Source organism: Sus scrofa, chromosome 6, assembly GCF_054392235.1.
Source record: "Sus scrofa isolate SSC_HxYL_T2T_F1_AM1 chromosome 6, Sscrofa_HxYL_maternal_Yorkshire_Landrace_v2.0, whole genome shotgun sequence".
NCBI classification, from domain to species: Eukaryota; Metazoa; Chordata; class Mammalia; order Artiodactyla; family Suidae; genus Sus; species Sus scrofa.
Genome location: NC_139388.1, coordinates 5,360,287 through 5,378,860, shown reverse-complemented (window position 1 = coordinate 5,378,860; position 18,574 = coordinate 5,360,287). Strand labels below are relative to the sequence as shown.

Below are 18,574 nucleotides of genomic sequence, written 5' to 3'. Positions count from 1 at the left end.
AAAATGGCCAATAAACATGTGAAAAGATGCTCAACAGCCTTACTCAAGGGAAAAGTCAATCAGCACGAGCTCGCATCACCCCCCCAGGCTGGCCAGCCTTGAAAAGATGGGAACAATTAAGTGCTGGTGAGGATGGGGAGAAGCGGGGACCCTTGGACACTGCTGGTGGGAAGCTCCCAAGGTGAAGCAGCTCTGGGAAAAGGGTTTGAGGGATCGTGAAAACTTGAGGCACAAAGCGAGGCTTTACTCCTGGGTACGAACCCAAGAGAAAGGAAAAGCTACACACACAGCAGCAACAGTCCATGGATGCTCAAAGCGAGACTGCTCCCGACAGCCCCAAAGAGCAAGCAGCTCAGCTGCTCTGCAAGTGGGGACACACAAAGTATGACTCATCCACGTGACAGGGTGCTCTTCGGGCACAGAAAAGAATGGGCACCGAGACAGCTCCAACACGCATGAACCGCCACAACTGGCTCGGTGAAGGCAGCCAGCTCCCCAAGGCCGTGGACTATACGATGGTGCCATTTCTCAGAACAGGCAAATTCCCAGAGAGCAAACCAGCGGCTGCCTGGGGTTTCGGGGGAGGAGGGAGAGGCCGACTTGCTACTGGGTGCAAGCTTTCTTTTGGAGCTGATGAGAATGTTCTGGAATTACAGGGGTGTTGTGGCCCAACCTTGTAAATATACTCAATACCACTGAACTGTACCTTTTTAAATGGGAAACTGTACCATGTGAATTCTACCTCAAAAAGAAGTTACCAGTCTGATTCAGAACCCATTCCAGGCTGTCACCAAAGAAACGGACGGGGAAAGGGCTGGTTCCACACTGCTCTGAGCGTCAGACAGGTAATGCGTATTTATTGAAAATTTTCTTCACCGACAATGGTGAAATCAAGACCCAAATTACAAAACATGATGGCAGTTGATACTTATAAAAATAAAGCGAAGGGCTATGTTTCACAGATTTGTGCGAGTTTCCTTCCAACCTCAGGCTATCCTTTCATCGAAAAGGAGGTCATGGCATCTGGGGCGTTCCTCACGATGGGATAGTAAAAACTGCATTCCACCGACAAAAAAATAGCTTTGCTTCCAAACCGTGCGAGTCTTTAAAGTGACTTTCTCCAACAATAAATATAGAAAAGAGCCGTGACCCGCGTAGCTCCGCTCGGTCAGAGCTGCTTCTTCCCCGACAGCCCTGGGACGCTGCCCGAGTCTTTGGTGCACGCGGCGGCCGGTGGGTCTCCGTCCAGGCTGAGCCCGGGCCCCCTCACCGGGCGCCGAGAGCCTGCGCTGCTGGCCGGCCGGGGAGGCCGGCTCACAGCCAGCTCGGGGCGGCGGCGGGCGCCCCCCCGGACGGCCCAGACCCCGCTGCCCCCGCGCGCGCGCTGCCTCTCCCGGGCGGCCGTCACACCGAGGGGGTCTTGGGCGGGTGGGCCTGCTGCATGAGCTGCGGGCGCTTCACCCTGGGCTTCCTCCGCTTCGGCCTGCTCTTGGCCTTGTTGATCTGCACCACGAAGAAGGCCAGGACCACCATGGCTCCCAGGAAGGCGAAGACGGGAATGGTCTGGCCCACCTCCTGGTTGTAGCGGCCGGGCATGATCCCTGCAGGGGGACAGCGGGGTCGGTCAGGACGCACGGCCGGGGCCCTGTGCCTGCGAGAGGGGCCGCACCGGATGCACAATGCGGACTCATCCCACGAGCTGCACTCGCAGGCCAAGCCCAAGGTGGAAACCTTGGCTCGAGGGGCCCAGACAAAGGGCCAGAGACCAGAGCAGATGAGCAGCTAACTGGGCAGAGGCGGCGGGGACGGTCTCCGCGCCAGCTCCTCCCCGTGCGCTCCTCAGAGACCAGGGCGGCCACTCTTCTGCCACAGACCATCTCTGGTGGGGGGGCGAGGGCGGGGGGCGTTTCTGCTCTCGTGAAAGCAAGGGAAGACGGACACGTCTGGATGCTGGGGGGAGGGGAGGGGTGCAGGTGTCACACTGGCTGCACCCGGAGGAAGAGGGAGGCCGCCGGGCAGCAGCGGAGGGGGCGGGTGGCCACGCCCCCTCCACCCAGTGGTCGGAACCAAGAGCAGCCACTGGAGGCCCCTCGGGTTGTGCTGGCACATGGCTCTGTCAATTGAGTGATGCTGGGGTTCCAGAACTAGCCAGCCGTGCACCCTGTGACCTGCAGGCAAGGCCCTCAGAACTGTGACGTCAGCACACCAAGTTCCCAGGGCTGGAGCAGAAGCGCCCCTGGGGAGCTGTAGACTCTTACAAGAGCACAGGCATCTGCAGAGCAGGAGAGGAGCCCACACTCTCCTGAATGACTTGCTCCAATGGTCCCAGATAAGGGACAACCTGCCCCAGACAGTCGAGTCAGGCCAAGAGCCGTTATCTGTGTAGGGGAAATTTGATGTCCCTTAGGGTGAGGGTCCCAGGCCAGGCGGGCTGGGGTGGAGACTCAGCAGAGGCACCTGGGGGAGGGCTCAGGGGCCAGGCTGGACAGCCAGCCACCGTAAAGGAGGTTTAACTTGGAAAATTCAGGAAGGGTTTTCTAAGAGACTGCAATGTGTTATCTTCAGTTCTGCTTTTGGCCTTGTTGGTCTGTGCCACCAAGAACGCCAGGACGCGTGGCTCCAGCAAGTCACAGCGGGAACGGTCTGGCCCCTCCTGACGGCGGGGAGGGAGCAAAACCACTTTTAACACGGCAGCATGTGATTGAGCCCAAGCGCAAAGCGCCCAAGAACTGACCTCCAGGAATGTCCCAGGCGCCACTCTCTCCGGGGGACAAGGGTCTCACTTGAGGGCGATTCGATCGAAAGTTGGGTAACACCACTTTGTCCAGGTCGATGGAGAGTAACTTCTGGTGTTTCCAAAGGTTACTTCAAGAAAACGGATTCAAACAAAATAAAAATAAGCAACCGTACTAGCCTGGGAAGCTGAGCCAATCCCTAAGGAAGAGAAAGTGCTTTAAAGAGAACTGGGAAACGACGTGCCACCTACATCTACCTAAGGCAGCTGTGACAGCTGGAAGGACACTTCCAGGCACGTCAGAGTCCGCACACACGACATTCAGTTCTGGGGGCGGGGGTTATAACACCAACAGGCGCGTGGCTCGGCTTAAGCCGGAAACGTCACCAGCAGGAGGAAAGCAAAGCGCACGTCAGCCCCAGAAAGGAGCCGGCGGACACAGGCGCCGAGGCCCGGTGAGCAGACAGGGTCCAGCTCGAAGGGCGGGGTCTCCACGACGAAGCAGCAGGGCCAGCGGCGCCCGCTCTCTGACGGACACAACCAAAGTGGCGACCTGGGCCGGCAGCCTGCCACCACCTTTGTCCTCAAGGGCACCACTGTCAGGAGGGAAAATGGGGCAGACACGCCAGCAACAGAGCAGCGGAGGGAAACGACCTGTGGGAGTGAGGGAGCAGCCGCTGCCTGCCTGCCTGCCTACCTGCGGGCCAGGACGTGCTCTTGGAGAGGCGCCGGCCCGGTTCTGACAGCACTGCCATCATGACTGGGCTGAGAACTAAAGAACCGGTCCAGGCCCCCACAACGCCAGCCGAGGAAGAGAGGTGGGACCCTGCCAAGAGCAGCCCGCGGGGACCAAGGGGACAGCAAGCGCGCTGGTGGAAACCCTGAAGCTGCTCGGCCTGCAAGGAGGCAGACGAAGAAAACAGGTTTGCCAACTGTGACCTGCCCCCTGCTCTGCTTCTTATTTGACTGGAAATTGCTGGCCCGTACCTTCCTTCGCAAAGCCCAGTGAAGGCACACACGCTCAGCCCTATCGGAGGTCAGCAGGAAGCTGGCAGATGCTGGCGCCGTAAAGAGGATTTCTGAGCAAGAAAGAGATAAGCTGCTATCGTGCACGTCCAGCTGGGCAACTGCTTGCAAAGTGTCGGGGAATAACAACCTGTTCTATTTTCTATGATTTAACTTCACATCTCAGGTTTAATGAGTCTGAAAATTAAACTGACGATGCTAGGTTGTGGGAGCAAAGACGTTTAAGCTTTATAACCTGCAGATGAATAGACGCGCGGCTGTACTTTAATCCTCACAGGTGCCATCCCGTTCCAGAATGTGACTGGCACGGAGCAGTTGTGGTGACAGCAGACCGTGTTACCACTTGAGAATTTCACAGTGCCCCGAGGGGAGGACAGAGGCCAGCCTCACCCGGGCCCTCGTGGCTCTGACACCCTTGCAGCTGCTCCGAGTATGGACACCTGGAGCCCAGGACAGACCCTGGGCAATGAGTCCTGGTTTCAGCGACAGAGTGGACACCTGCACTCAGCCCTGAGCCTTTCCGGGCCTGTCTGGAGCTGTCTGACGGTGTCCCACAGCTCCTCAGAGATTCAGAATCTAGGAGCTCTCTTCTGGGGCAGCAGGTTAAGGACTGGCCTGGTCACTGCAGTGGCTCAGGTCACTGCTGTGATTCCGATTCCATCCCTGGCCCAAGAACTTCGGTATGCCTCAGGCGCAGCCAAAAACCAAACAACTCAGAGATTCAGAATCCAGACCTCGATCTAGGTTGCTGAGGACTGAGAAAACTTCCGACAAGATGTGAGATAAAGGCGAAGCCTGGTGGGGTATGAAGAAGGAACCCCTGAGTGTGACAGTGAAAATCAAATTCTAGGAGCTGCGTGCTGGATCAGCATCCTTGATGGGCCGGGCTGGTGCTGGATGGACTGTGTGGGGTGGACGCCCGATCCCAGGGGCAGTTTTCTGTTTCTCAGGCTCCGGGTGGCACCGCGCAGAGTAACTGGGTTTCAGGAACCTTTGCCAACAGCGACTGTCCCTGGAGGGAGAGCTGCCGACCTCGGCTAGAGTTAACGTCTGGTTTGAGTGAGAGGATAATGATAGATTATAAATAAATCAGATGTAGAAACGGAATCTTATCAGAAATGTTCAAGTGATGGAATGCTAATTGGGATGGAAAAGTACTCAGTACTGAAAGCGTCGGGAAGAAAAGTGCTGAAGAGAAGACAAGAGCGTGATCCCACAACGCTTTCTGTTCACGACGACAGTAAAGCAAAGGAAGCTCCTGCAGGCGTCCTCCTCTTGGTGGCTCGCAGGGTGGCCGGTGGCCCTCTGGCTATTGCAACACCTGCACACGCTGAGACCCACGCAAAGTGCCTGGTGGGGAGAGACGGCAGGAGCCTCCTGCGTGAGGTGCGCTGCTGGGGGGAGGGACAGCTGCCTGCGGCATCGCTCAGGGGCCGGGGAGCGGGGGGGGGACAGGGCTGTGCCCAGGACATGGGACTGTGCCAGGACCCCAAATCTCCTGGCCAGAGCAGGATGCTGTCCCGCTGGGGCCAGGGATGCTGAAGAGAGAAACAGAGCGAGTGAGCCAGGGAAAACTTGGAACCAATGGACTGAGCCAGCTGTTCTGCCCACAGAGAAACGGCAAGGGTAACCCAATTTCTGAAAGGAAATGACACCAACGAAGAGGCCAGGGTTAACAATTCCACGGAGAAGCAGGCTGATCAACAGCATCTGTGACCTGGTTCAAGGTCACACTTCCAGGGACAATACTCAGCACAGGGCGAGGGCACAGACACAACTCCAGGCCTGGTAACAAGCCAGGACCCAGATCTACTCCCTAAGTCTCTGCCCCCTGGTGGGTCAGAGAAAGGCCCTGTCTGTATCTCAGATCAACACCATGCACGGGGAGCACTCAGCTCCTGAACCCCAAACTAGAGGAGCCAAAGCTTCCCTTCCAGGCACATCACTGTCATATCACAGCTTTTTAAGCAAGAACCAACCAAACCCAAAGAAAAGCTCATTACCCAAAGCACTTTCTATGCAAGATGCCACCAGCGGCGTAATTCTAAAGGTCACTTTGGGGGCTTGCTCATTTAGAAAACCATCACGGAAGGACAAGCTAGATTTGATTATTTGATAACGGTGTCAGTAAAATTCCATTTGCTCTTATTAAAAAAAAAAGAAAAAGAAGAGGCAATGAATCATAAACCCGGCAGAAAAAGCAGAGTAACACAGGACACCAACCTGGGAGCCGTCTCATTCAAAGGCTGTGGCTTGGCCCACGACAGGTGCGGACAGGCCGGCAGTGCCCGTGGCTCGGGGCCTCCCAGCCGGGCCTCCAGGACCTTGGAGTACCGGTGCAGGTGGTTTCCTGGGCAGCACCCGGGCGACAACGGGACCATTGTTGTGCAGAAGATGCAGGGGCAAAACGAGGCTTCATTAGTCTGCTTCCTGGCCGTCGCGCCCACTCCCCCTGCTGTTAACCTGTCTGCCAGGTGGTGCCAGGAGCGAGGCCTGGCTGTCCTTTCCCAGGTGATGTGCTCACAGCCGAGGGGGAGAGAACAGATCAGGACAGCTGCTCCCTCCCAGGTGCCCACGCTGGATGCACAGCAGCGGCAAGGCCACCTCACTGACCACAACCACACGCGTGAAGCTCCACTTCAGGAGTCCAACCCGCAGACACGCTCCGTGGACAGCTTTCTCTTTTCAAATGTTTTTCCTTAGCACCCCACCCCCCGCCAGGAGCACGTTCAAAATTCACAATTCCTTTGTTTCTCAGGGCTGTGCTGTCCCTTACTGTGGCCACTGCCCATGTGCAGGCACTGAACAACTGAGATGGGATGGATGGGCTCACGTTTAAATAAGAGCCTCTGGCCTGGAGAGCTGAAGAGTGTTTTCACTCTGTAAACATGGCTGCTGGGAAATTCAGAACAACACCCACCAGGGCCCACACTGTGCGGCTGCGCAGCCCGTGAGGAGGGAGGTCAGGCCCTGAGCGTCCAGCCGCTCAGGAGCACTGCTAGGCGCCCAGGGCGGGTACTAACTTCTCTCGCCTGTTTCTTCTTCCGCGAACTGGGAAGAAGGATCTAGTTGAGTTCTGGGAGGACTCAGAGTGTGAGGCGTGGAAAGCAGCCCCGGGGCCGGTGCCTGGTCCCTGGTAAGCGCTCAAAATGCTGGCTGCTCCTCCCCAGAACCCGGAGCTCGTGGCTCATCTGAGCAGACAATACCCGCTGGCTCAGCCAGGGTGGCCCTCGACACTCGCCCTGCCCTGCCCGGCCACTCACCTTCCATCCTCTCCGGTGGCGCTAAGCCCGCTCCGCTGGGGGGGCGCTGCCGGTCCCCTGAGTGGCTGAGGCTGGGGGGGGTCACCCCATACGACGTGAACTGCAGGAGCGCGTCCAGGAGCCAGAAGCAGTCTGCGGGTGCAGCGACATGCTGTTAGCAAGCAGACTTTCTTAAGGCAGCCTCTACAGGATAATCGAAGTCAGTTCCCAGAGGAGGCGGGCCGGGGCTGGGAGAAGATGAGGTCACAGTACACTCCTCTCCGCGAGCCTCACTCCCAGCCCCGGCTCGGGGCGGCCGCACGGCTGCACGCAGGGCTGCCCCGGCGCCCCTCTGCCCTGGTCCCTCAAGGTGAGGTCAGACAGCAGGACCACGTGACACCAGCGGGAGCAGAACTGCCCAGAGAACGAGGCCCCAAGGCTCCCGCCAATGCCTGAAGGCTGTCCTGGGGGAAGGATCTGGATTTTCACGTGAGGGCAGAGCCAGGACCCTGATGTGCGCACCACAGGGAGGGAGGGTTCAAGGTCAACCCAGTGCGGAGTCTAGTAGCCAGGGCTGCCTGGACTCAGTGGGCCCCAACTTCAAAGCACGGAAGCAAAAAACAGCTGTTCGGGGACATCACGGGGGGCTCAGGGCTGTGCACGCAGGCAGCCTTCCTACCAGCGACCGAGGAGCTGCCCGGCGGGCACTTGGCTCCCATGAGAAGGACGCAATGAGATACGCGGAAAAAGAGGAGGGGCGCTAAGGACCGACGCCGCCAGCCTGGGTGGGACGCGATTCAGAGCCGCTCCGGGAAGCACTGTCTCATGACAGAGAGCCCTGGACAAGGGCTCACGGCCCCGAAAGCTCCTCCAGGTGGCCACAGAAGATTAATAAGGACCAGGACAGTCTCTCAGGCATTTATAATTTTTTTTTTCGGTCTTTTAGGGCCGCACCCACAGCACATGGAGGTTCCCAGGCTAGGGATCTAATCCGAGCTGTAGCTGCCAGCCTACACCGCAGCCAGAGAAATGCCAGATCCGAGCCAGGTCTGCAATCACACCACAGCTCACGGCAATGCCGGATCCTTAACCCACTGAGTGAGGCCAGGGATCGAATCCGAAACCTCATGGTCCCTAGTCAGATTCGTTTCCACTGCGCCACGATGGGAACTCCAGGTATTTACAATTTTACTACTCTCATCAGAGATCTCGGGTCTTAAAGGACAATCTCTGTAGAAATAAAAGTTTTCTTTCCACCATGACTTTCACCTTCGCTTGTCATTTCTAAAAAGACCATCCGTGTTCTAAGGCTTTAAAACACGAAATGCTAGGAACGTAGTGACACAACCGTCACACTGGGGGAGCACGCACAAGACCCCCAGCCCAGCGCTGCGCGGCGGGCCCCACTCCTGTGCAGCTGGTCACTCTCTGCAGACAGGCGGATACGGCTGCCCACCTCCCGCCTGCCCCAGTCCCCCAAGGACTCAGAAGACTAGGTTCGGGTCCTGGTCTCGTCATGGCCTCACCAGGCAGAGACAGAAGCCTTTCACCATCTCTCCTTCCCGCCGTCTCACCATTCCTCCTTTACAAAAGGACAGAGAGTCACGTCTGCGCGTCCGAGCTCAAGGCCCGCATTAGGACGCAACGAGCTACGCTGAAAAAGAGGAGGGGTGCTACGGGCCGACGCCCCCTCTCAGCTCCCTGCATCCCCAACGATGACATCAAGCACCCATCGCAACAGCCGAGACTGCCAGGTCTGCGAGGAGAGGCAAGGGTGACTGGCAGGAGAGGGGTGGGTCAGACCCAGAGGGGGCCTGCAGGGCAGGGACTCGGACTCCAGAGGGATGCTGGGCAGGGCAGAAACCCCCGAAGTGGGCCTCCCCCCCCCCCAAAACAGGGCGGTCCTGGCATCTGCGCCTCCGTGGAGCGGGGTGTGTGTGTGTGTCCTGCGAAGGCAGTTTTGTTTCGCCTCCGTGGAGCGGGGGTGTGTGTGTGTGTGTGTGTGTGTGTGTGTGTGTGTGTGTCCTGCGAAGGCAGTTTTGTTTCGCCTCCGTGGAGCGGGGTGTGTGTGTGTGTGTGTGTGTGTGTGTGTCCTGCGAAGGCAGTTTTGTTTCGCCTCCGTGGAGCGGGGGTGTGTGTGTGTGTGTGTGTGTGTGTGTCCTGCGAAGGCAGTTTTGTTTCGCCTCCGTGGAGCGGGGTGTGTGTGTGTGTGTGTGTGTGTCCTGCGAAGGCAGTTTTGTTTCGCCTCCGTGGAGCGGGGGTGTGTGTGTGTGTGTGTGTGTGTGTGTGTGTGTCTGTGCCAGAGACCAGGCATCCTTGTGGGTGGGGGTGTGTGTGTGTGTGTGTGTGTGTGTGTCTGTGCCAGAGACCAGGCATCCTTGTGGGTGTGTGTGTGTGTGTGTGTGTGTGTCTGTGCCAGAGACCAGGCATCCTAGTGGGTGTGTGTGTGTGTGTGTGTGTGTGTGTGTGTGTCCTGCGAAGGCAGTTTTCTTTCGCTTTAGGAAACATCTACGCAAATGCGCTCGAGTCTGAGCAGCGGCACCTGGACATCTACGCAAATGCGCTTGAGTCTGAGCAGCGGCACCTGGCCCACCGCGCAGCCTCCAGCCATTCGCCAGCATCTCAGCGGCGCCTGGTCAGGGACAAGGGGGAGAAGGGACTCGACCCACCCCTTCTCACCCTTCTGTCGGTGACTGTCGTCCAGGCAATTGGAGTCTCCGTACAGCACGATCCGGCCCCCGCCCTCAGCTGGAATCTGATACAGCCCCAAAATGGGGACATTTTCAACCACCGCCGTTTCCTGCTTTAAAACCTCCAATCCTGAAACAGCACAAGAACAGCCATGAGAATTTCTGCAGAGAAATGAACCATCTTCTAGTTGCCCCGTAACTTGACATTTTAGTCCATTTGACAAAAAACACCACAGTAAACTCTCAGACTCACTCACCACAGGGCAAGCTTTTAGGATAAGAAAAGAATGTTGCAGCAAAGCCCAGGCCCGCGTACACATACACCCCCGACCTCTCCTTGGCCCTGGGGAGGCTGGTGCACTGTTACCATCCTAGAGGTGTCACTTCTCCCTTTTCAGCCCCAAAGAAAACTTTTTATTACCCTGAAAGGCTCATGTCTTCACACCACACAGAGCGGCAGCCCCACTCAGCACTGAGGCACCTGCGCGGACAGTTACAGGCACTGGTCCCAGGCTTTGTGTCCAACAATTACACGCAAGGACAACCACAACTCGTTTTTAAAACAGAGGCCCACGTTTTTCAATTTAGATGAAGGTACCCGTCGTTCCCTGAGTCCCAGAAGCACAGCGCGAATGTCCCAAGAGCAGAGCCTTCTCACCTCTGCCCACAGACGACGCAGTTCACAACGCCTGCTGGGTCACGGAGCCAAGGCCGCCCAGCCGCCAGGGCAGCAACTGCCAGCGACACCATCACATACGCAGTGTTACCCTGCAGCAGAGGCGTGCCTCCCGCTGGCAGTGACGCACATCGTCAGAGCCCTGTGCCCACGGCGCGGGTCACCCGGGCAGGGCCTGCGAGAAGGCAGCGCCTCCTGCCCTCTGCACAGAGTCCCACCAGGAACTGAGCGGAGGAGCAGGGGGACGGTGCAGCAGGACACACAGAGGGGCAAACACACACGGCAGCGCCACTGGGCCCCGGGCTCGGACCGACTCTGGTTTCTGACAATAGGTCCTTTTTGATCCAACATAACCTAGATTCTCAAATCCCTATTTTGTACCCAAAAGATTATTCAACTCAAAGCCTGTTTGGAAATAAAAAAACCCCTTAAAAATTTTAGGATTCCAAGGCAATTAATTATTTCCAGGCTAGCACGACACCAAAATGAAGCCTGCACCCCTACACCTACTCGTGGGTCCTCTCCCCTCACAACAAGGAGCCACCAGACGGCTCCAAGGTGACAAGAAGACCACGGCCTTCACTTGGGGGGACTTCCAGAAGTGACGGTGCCCTGTGAGCAACGGGTTACATGGTGACCCGGGCCAGGGGACTGGTTAGACAAGACCACTTAGGGGCTTAAAGTCAAAATACGGCCTTATGAAAACTAGTGACGAGCTGACTTTGCCTTGATTGGAAGGAAGGAGCCCCTTCCAGGTAACACAGACATGAGGTCAACCCTGCAGATGCAAACACATGAGAAATCCTGCCTTCTCATCCTTTTCAACGAGGGAAACCGGCCCTGACTTCCGACTACAGGAAATGACACACTTCACCATGAAGGGGGCTTCCACTCTGAAATACAAAAGAGCAACGAGCACGGGGGGACGCGCCAGCCTGTGCGCTTCCCGAAGCCATCGAGGTCGCCGTGCACAGTCCCGCGGCCCCGTGCACGTGAGGGAGACGTGGTGTGGGGCTCCGGGCAGCTGCTGCCTTAGGCAAGGGCGGAGGCACCCCTCTTTGCTCCGAGCACACAGCAGAGTGTCACAGGCGTGAGGGCTGGCGGACACCGCCTCGTCCGCCTTCCCGGGTGATGCCTGTCCGTGGCTAAAAAAGCAAAACTGAAAGGAAAGACCTTTCTTCCCTTCTAATTCTTCAGGGAATTTCAGGAGATTACGCTGTGATATTCTTCATATTTACACAGTTTAGAACTGCAAAGGACAGTCAACGCTTTTCTAAAATTGTAGTATTCAGGCAATCCCAGGGGCAGAACAACTGGTGAGCAGTAACAAAAGTTTAAAGCAACAGTGAAGGTAGTTTAAAAAAAATCCACAAATATTCCAAAATCCCTCTTCTCTGTAGGAAATTCAACTTATTGGGCAGGGGTCACCATCCACATATTCGAGTTATCAGTGAGACACCGCCTTATCCTTCTGTGTGACCCCAAGAGCCACTACACACGGGTCGCACCTCAAGTACCATCAAACAGTGCCGTGCATTTTATACAAATCCAGATGTTAATGGGGGGATCTTTTCGGGGGGGGGGAACATCTTCTGGAATTAGAGGGTGCTGATGATGGCACAACTTGCGTACGTACTGAAAATCACTGAGCTGTGCGTACTCGTCAAAGGGTTAATGCTACCATGTGTGAATTACATACACTCAAACTGTGGTCACAAAATTACAAAGGGGAGGACCCGCTGCAGCGCAGCGGGAACGAATCTGACTCGCATCCACAAGGATGCGGGTTCGATCCCTGGCCTCGTGCAGGGGGTTGAAGATCCGGCATTGCTGTGAGCTGGGGTGTAGGTCACAGACGCGGCTCGGGTCCCTCGTGGCTGTGGTGTAGGCCACCATCTGTGGCTCCGATGCAACCCCTAGCCTGGGAGCCTCCATATGCCATAGGTGCAGCCCTAAAAAGCAGAAAAATTAAAAATAAAAAACACATCAGAAAGGCAACGGGGAACCAAAAAACCTACGAACAGCATTCCTTACCTTGGTCTTTAAAGGTCTGTGTGATCACTATGCCATCTTCTGGAAACTTAGCAATGCTGCAGCCCGACGCGTAGTACACTAGAAAACAGGAGCTCAGAGTTAACCTGGAAACACTGAACGGGTGCATCAGGGTCTACTCATCTACCCAAGGCCTTGTGTGTTTCTGAAGATGGTTTTTAACCTTGAGAGAGGGGCTGCTATGACTGCCCGGTCACACAGACTACAAAGAATTACCTCAAAGTCCAAGCTAAGCACAATATGCTATTAATGGAAGGTTTCTGAGTAGATGTTCAAAGGCGGAGCCATCAGACTTGGGCTTAAGTCAGGACGAGCCGTGTCAGGGACAGTAAGGCTCAGGATGTTGTTTTAGAAACTAGCCACCGAAGTGAACAGAGTGGGGAAGGTACTTCCTAAAGGAGCTGTGTAGAGTTATTCCACACACAGAACTTCATAAATCAGCAGGGAGCTGAGGGCTCTTTCCCCTCCGGAGGCACACAGGACGTGAAGAATCTCACAGTGGCGCCAGGATCAGGAGTGCTTGCCGGAGGGATTCTATTTGCAAACTGGAGGCAACTAGGCTCCAGCCAGCGTTGCAGGCCTCCCCCCCCAAAGGCCCTGAGCAATTCGCTCTGCAGATCCCGCTCACGATGTGCCGTGACATCGGGCTCGCTCTCTCTCCGAACCCACACGGCTGCTGCTGGCCCATCTCTGGGGCTGGCGAGCCCTTCTACCAACAAACACAAACCCTTACTGTCATGGTTTGCCAAGGTGAAGTCCCCCTCGTACAGGCCATCGCTGAACCCCATGTTCCAGACTGAGAGCAGCTCGTTCAGGGCTGGGATGTTGGCTCCTCCAGTGTCCGGCATCCACCACTGCCTGTGAAGGTGACGGGTTAACGAGGGACTAGAGCAGCCCACATGCGCTTCATATCTTCACGACAAAACTGATTTCTCCAGCGGAGTCTGGCCTGTCTGCAGTGGGTTTCAGCTAAAGTGAACTGTCTGGGTCTGAGCAACACTACAGTGGAAATGCTCCAGCCAGTGTGCAGAATAAATCAAAGCTCAGTTTCATGAAACACGCTGCCTGTAACTCAAACACACTGCACAGAGAGCCTAGACCCCGAGAGGGTCAGTGAAAGAAAAAACAAGGGTGGAGTTCCCGTCGTGGCGCAGCGGAAACAAATCCGACTAGGAACCATGAGGTTGCGGGTTCGATCCCTGGCCTCCCTCAGTGGGTTAAGGAACCGGCGTTGCCGTGTACTGTGGTGTAGGTTGCAGAGGTGGCTTGGATCTGGTGTTGCTGTGGCTGTGGTGTAGGCCGGCGGCTACAGCTCAGATTAGACCCCTAGCCTGGGAACCTCCATATGCCGCAGGTGGGGCCCTAAAAAGACAAAAAAATAAATAAAAATAAAAAATTTTTAAAAAGAAGCTTAGGACATCCAAGTCCAACTCTAAAGAAAGAACGTGTATCATAAGCATGAGACAGTCACAACACACTGGCAACTCTTCAATGATAACTCATCAACTAGGCTGAAACGCACACAGGGTCAGTGCAAGAGACAGGAGATCAGAAGAGAAGGAAACCCAAACTTCGAGCTCCAGTGTAAGTTACCCTTTCAATCCGTACCTGGGCCAATGGGCAGGCCCCTGCTTCGCAACCACTGCCGAGAGCATGGCTACAGGGAAGGGAGCTTTCCTACCAGGAGTGTCAACCTGTGTGACACCGCCGTGGGCCCCAAAAACCAGGTTAAGTCTCTGAGGGGTGGAATTTAATTCCCATAAAGTCAAATTTCTTACCCAAAGATCAATTTGTATCAGTACCTCGTGTTTTCATCGTAAAACTTGACTTTCCTCATCACGGACGTGTTGTACCAGTCGCTGAAGACGATGAGTGAGAGGCCATTGTCCACGTCCCTGCGCAGCTTGGCCACCTCCTCGGGGAAGTACTCCTCCTCGCTGTCCACCAGGAGCAGAGTTCCTGAGGGACAGGGCACCCGGGTGAGAACGGCCCCCTCACCCGCAGGACACCCCCGTTCCAGGATCGCAGCAGTTCGCGGCATCATCATCTCCAGTTACTGGCTTCCAATGTTTGGCCTGTGCCCCTGTTCCGCTTTCGAAGGGGGTGAAAGAGGCGCAGGGACTGACCGCACAGGACACCAGCCCGCGGCAGCCTGCGGCACGGGCGATGCCCGACGACGGATATCTCGCTTACTTGCAAAGAAGCAAAATTCCCTGCTAGTGTTTCTTTAATACAACAAAAGTGCACAACTCTTTGTCCCCAGTCATTCTGAAAGCCTCCCATTCCGGCTGAAGGTCAGGAACACGGGCTGCTCTCGGGGGCCTGGTCCTGGCCCCCTGGGACCGGGAGACCCTGGCCCGCCCCACGCCCTCCCTGGCTGAGCAGCGCCGCCCGGGCAGCAGCTCGTGGTTGCTCACCGTACTGACTGGCATCGAAGCATGTGAAGGGGGAGCCGAGGACTTCCACGAAGTAGCCCATGCTCCTCAGGTGCTGGTACATGTCCCTGAAGTTGGTGTGGATGTGGTCGCCGTTCCTGCAACACAGGAAGGCCCAGCACCAGGACCATCAGTGCCTGCTCAGAGGGAAGGCAACCGAAGAGCAGCTCCACCGCCCGCAGAGGCCCGGGAGCCCAGCCCTCTCTGGGCTCCTCGTAACATGGGTGTGAACAGGAGAGCCCCTCACGGCAGAGCAAGGACCTCAAAAGGGAAGACAAGCCCAAGCAAAGCTGTGTAAAGCGCACTGAAGCATCGCTTCGGCGGAGACAGACGTGTCAAAGGCCGGCAGCCGCCTGCACGGGACGAAGCCAGCAGGGGCACAGAGATGCTGGCAGCGACCTCGGGTGGCCACTGGGAAGTCTGACACGCGAAGAAGTCTGGCCAGGCAGCTACGGGGATTTTCAGCAAACTGTGACAGATGGAGCTCTTTAGCGATTCCGGGGACTGCTACCCGGAGGATGGAGCTGGGGGAGCAGGGACAGCCACAAGACTCATCAGGAAGCCCCCGACGCCGCAGGAAAGAGGTGAAGACACCCGCACACGGTGGAAGAGACAGCAGGACGCGGGCCATGTCTGGAGGAGGACCGCCAGACGCGCCGGCTGATTCAACAGGAGAAGCCAGGCAGGGGCGCCTCCCAGGCCTGCGGCGGCCCCACGACGGGGGTCTGACAGGAAGCAGGTGCCCGGGACCACAAGGCCCTGCGATGGACGCGGGTGAGCCCGGTCCTGCAGACAGGGAGCAGGGAGGAGGAAGAGGGCGCGGGTCCGGCAGCCGCTCACCAGTCCAAAGGGTCGTTCTTCATCCGCAGGTTGTCCCTGGGGAAGTAGCCGGGCGGGTAGCGCAGGTTGTGGTACTGGTCCCAGAGAACCCTCTTGCTTCGAGGAGGAGCAGGGATTATCTTCACCTTAATCGGGAGCTTCACGGTTGACGTCTGCTCTGCGCCGTTTTTGGACTGGAAAGAAACCACACTGAAACGTCTCTTTTGCCCAGAAGCACCTTTCAGGGTTTTCGGTTTGAAACCTCACTTCTACTTATCAATTTAACCTGAAGAGTCAAAACATAAGAATTTCTAATAACAGGAAAAGCAGGGAAAAACATTCGTGGACCATAATTAAGCCCATTCTGATTCTTCTTTCAAGGGTTTCAGACGTCAAGGTCCAGGCACGGGACCACAGCAGGGTCACCTTATTTACTGCCATCACTTTCAACTGGAAATCTGGCACCAAACGGCCCACCTGCACCTCATGCACCAAGGGGGCTGTTCCCCGGCTGCTCGCCAGGCCCCGGGCCCACCCCGCCCCTCACCTCCCAGAGCCCAGGCGCTCCGCTGCCCCCCTCGTCCCCCCACCCCCGCCCTGCCCCGCGCCCCGCATGTACCTCCACCTCCGCCGGGGAAGCCACAGTGACCATGACGTGCCCCTGCGCGATGCCCTCCCAGGAGGCGGCTTTCTTGGTGACAGAGATGGAGATGGCCAGGTAGCCCGACCACGGCCACAACACTGAGGAGTAAGAGAAAGCGACCTCGATGTGGTCTCCGTTCTGCGGTAAGTAGGGCTGCCACTCGGGCTGCGGGAGGAAACACGCAGAGGCTGCGTGAGAAGCTCCGCCCTAAACCCCCGGGTGGGTGTTCGAGAACGCGGGCTGAACGGGCCGAGTGAGAGGACACGGACACGGAGCAGCCGACACCAAGGCCGAAGCCGCCGCGGGGATGGCGGGGCCGCCACACGCCAGCAGAATCTAGCCACGCTGGTGCTGACCAACTCCGGTTTCAAGGAGAATTTTTCTCCTAAGCCTAAAAAAGGGGGGTAGGGTGGGGGCGGGGCACACACGGTTCGACCAAGAGCTTCGATCTGATAGAGAACCCACACAGGCGAAAATTCTCAGATTTGGGCCGAGACCTCAACTGGCTGTGCGCTCAAAGAATCACATCACTCAAAGGAATAAAGGAACAGGACGGCATGTCACCAGTGAGATTCTGCAGCCAGTGACCCGGCGCGCAGAGCGCGAGCCGGCCAGGCCGCACGGAAGCTTCAGGAAGGGGGCAGGGGAGCCGAGGAGGAGAAACACAGAGCAGCTCTTACGATGAACCAGTCCTTCACGGCACCCGACGCGCCTCGCTCCTCTCCCAACCCGGAGAGCAACAACAGACTCCCCCCCAAGGGAGTCTCGGCAGTAAAAAAGTGTGAAAAAGAAAACTATTTTGTAGGATAAAGAAATGTTACGTAGCATCATCAACAGTGAGAGAGGAAAGAGATTTTTAATAAGTGCTCTTGAGACCACTGGTTAACAACAGAGGAAAAAAATTAACCTTCATCTATCTCTCACATCATGAATCAAATTACCTCAGCACAGATGAAAACATTAACTATTTAACAAGCATAAAAGGAAAACGAGTGGAAAGTGAAATTTAGATTTTTTTTTAACATTTCTGTAGGGATAAGTTTCTAATTTTTGAAACAACAGAAGCAATCACAAGATGAAAATTCAACTACATGAAAACATGAAACTTTGACAGGCCCCCCCGACCACCAAAATCTTTTACTAAACCACCTCTAATGTCACAGAGACAAGAAAACAATAATCTGGGGGGTAGTTTTGCATGACTGACAACAATGGTTAATTTCTCCATGATGTGAAGATCTCACTGGATTGAGAGGGACAGTCTTGATCCAGTAAAAACGGGCCAAGGAAATGAAACGATAATTCACAGACGAGGAAATAGTCAGTCAACAAACATGCAGACACGCACCTTACCAATAAGGTGGATGGCACACGTTCAGCAAGGGGCCCACTTTCCCCATAGATTTAAGGTTAAAAGATGAGCCACAGAGGCGTTCCCGTCATGGCGCAGTGGTTAACGAATCCGACTAGGAACCATGAGGATGCAGGTTTGATCCCTGCCCTTGCTCAGTGGGTTAATGATCCAGCGTTGCCGTGAGCTGTGGTGTAGGTTGCAGACGCGGCTCGGATCCCGAGTTGCTGTGGCTCTGGTGTAGGCCGGCAGCTATAGCTCCGATTAGACCCCTAGCCTGGGAACCTCCATACGCCGCTGGAGCGGCCCAAGAAATGGCAAAAAGACAAAAAAAAAAAAAATATATATATATACATATACACACACACAGGAGGTACAAAAGATGAGCCACAGCGAAACAGACCAACTGCCTCGACTGACAAAGTGGGACAATCCACACAACGAAGCAGGATTCAGCCAACGGCCTCTGGATCCGCGCAGCGCGGAGGAGCCTCAGAGCCGTGCGGCTCAGCAGGGTTCCATTCGCTTCCACCCAATGTCCAGAGAAGGTAACTCCACGGAGACAGAAAGGGGATCAGGAGGTGCCGGGGTCTTGGGGCAGGGGGGAGGGAAGGGCCTGCTCACAGGGGCTTCGTCTTTGGGTGAGGAAAACATTCTGTAATTACAGGGTAGCATGGCGGCATCACTACTTGTGAATATACTGATAACCGCTGAACTGCCTGATTTAAAAGGTTCATTTTGTGGTATGCGAATTTTACCTCAATTTTAAAAACCTCACAAAATTGGGAAAACTAGACCTATCCCCTGAGCAGAGACACCGCCCGTCTGTGCATGGGCAGCAGCCATCTGAGCTGACGGGGCTCTTTGCTGGGAAAGAATCTGGTTTTACGCACAAAGAGCCCGAAC

At 56.1% G+C, this 18,574-nt stretch overlaps 1 protein-coding gene across 3 annotated transcripts in view; it reads right to left on the bottom strand.

The window, feature by feature from the left end:
* Nucleotides 1-831: 831 nt before the first annotated feature.
* The window catches only part of MBTPS1 (membrane bound transcription factor peptidase, site 1), a 54,680-nt gene continuing 36,937 nt past the window's right edge, over nt 832-18,574 (bottom strand). For 2 of the 3 annotated variants that reach the window (XM_084959442.1, XM_005664321.4), the window contains 11 exons: nt 16,294-16,482; nt 15,696-15,868; nt 14,838-14,953; nt 14,223-14,379; nt 13,154-13,278; nt 12,403-12,480; nt 9,682-9,822; nt 7,024-7,155; nt 5,984-6,110; nt 2,735-2,865; nt 832-1,601 (listed from right to left, as the gene is read on the bottom strand). In XM_084959442.1, coding sequence (XP_084815568.1) covers nt 1,405-1,601; nt 2,735-2,865; nt 5,984-6,110; nt 7,024-7,155; nt 9,682-9,822; nt 12,403-12,480; nt 13,154-13,278; nt 14,223-14,379; nt 14,838-14,953; nt 15,696-15,868; nt 16,294-16,482 — 1,566 coding nt within the window. In that variant the 3' untranslated portion in view covers nt 832-1,404. Of the gene's footprint in view, nt 1,602-2,734; nt 2,866-5,983; nt 6,111-7,023; nt 7,156-7,927; nt 8,972-9,544; nt 9,823-12,402; nt 12,481-13,153; nt 13,279-14,222; nt 14,380-14,837; nt 14,954-15,695; nt 15,869-16,293; nt 16,483-18,574 lie in introns of those variants that run through there. The other variant, XM_084959443.1, reaches the window with a different exon arrangement.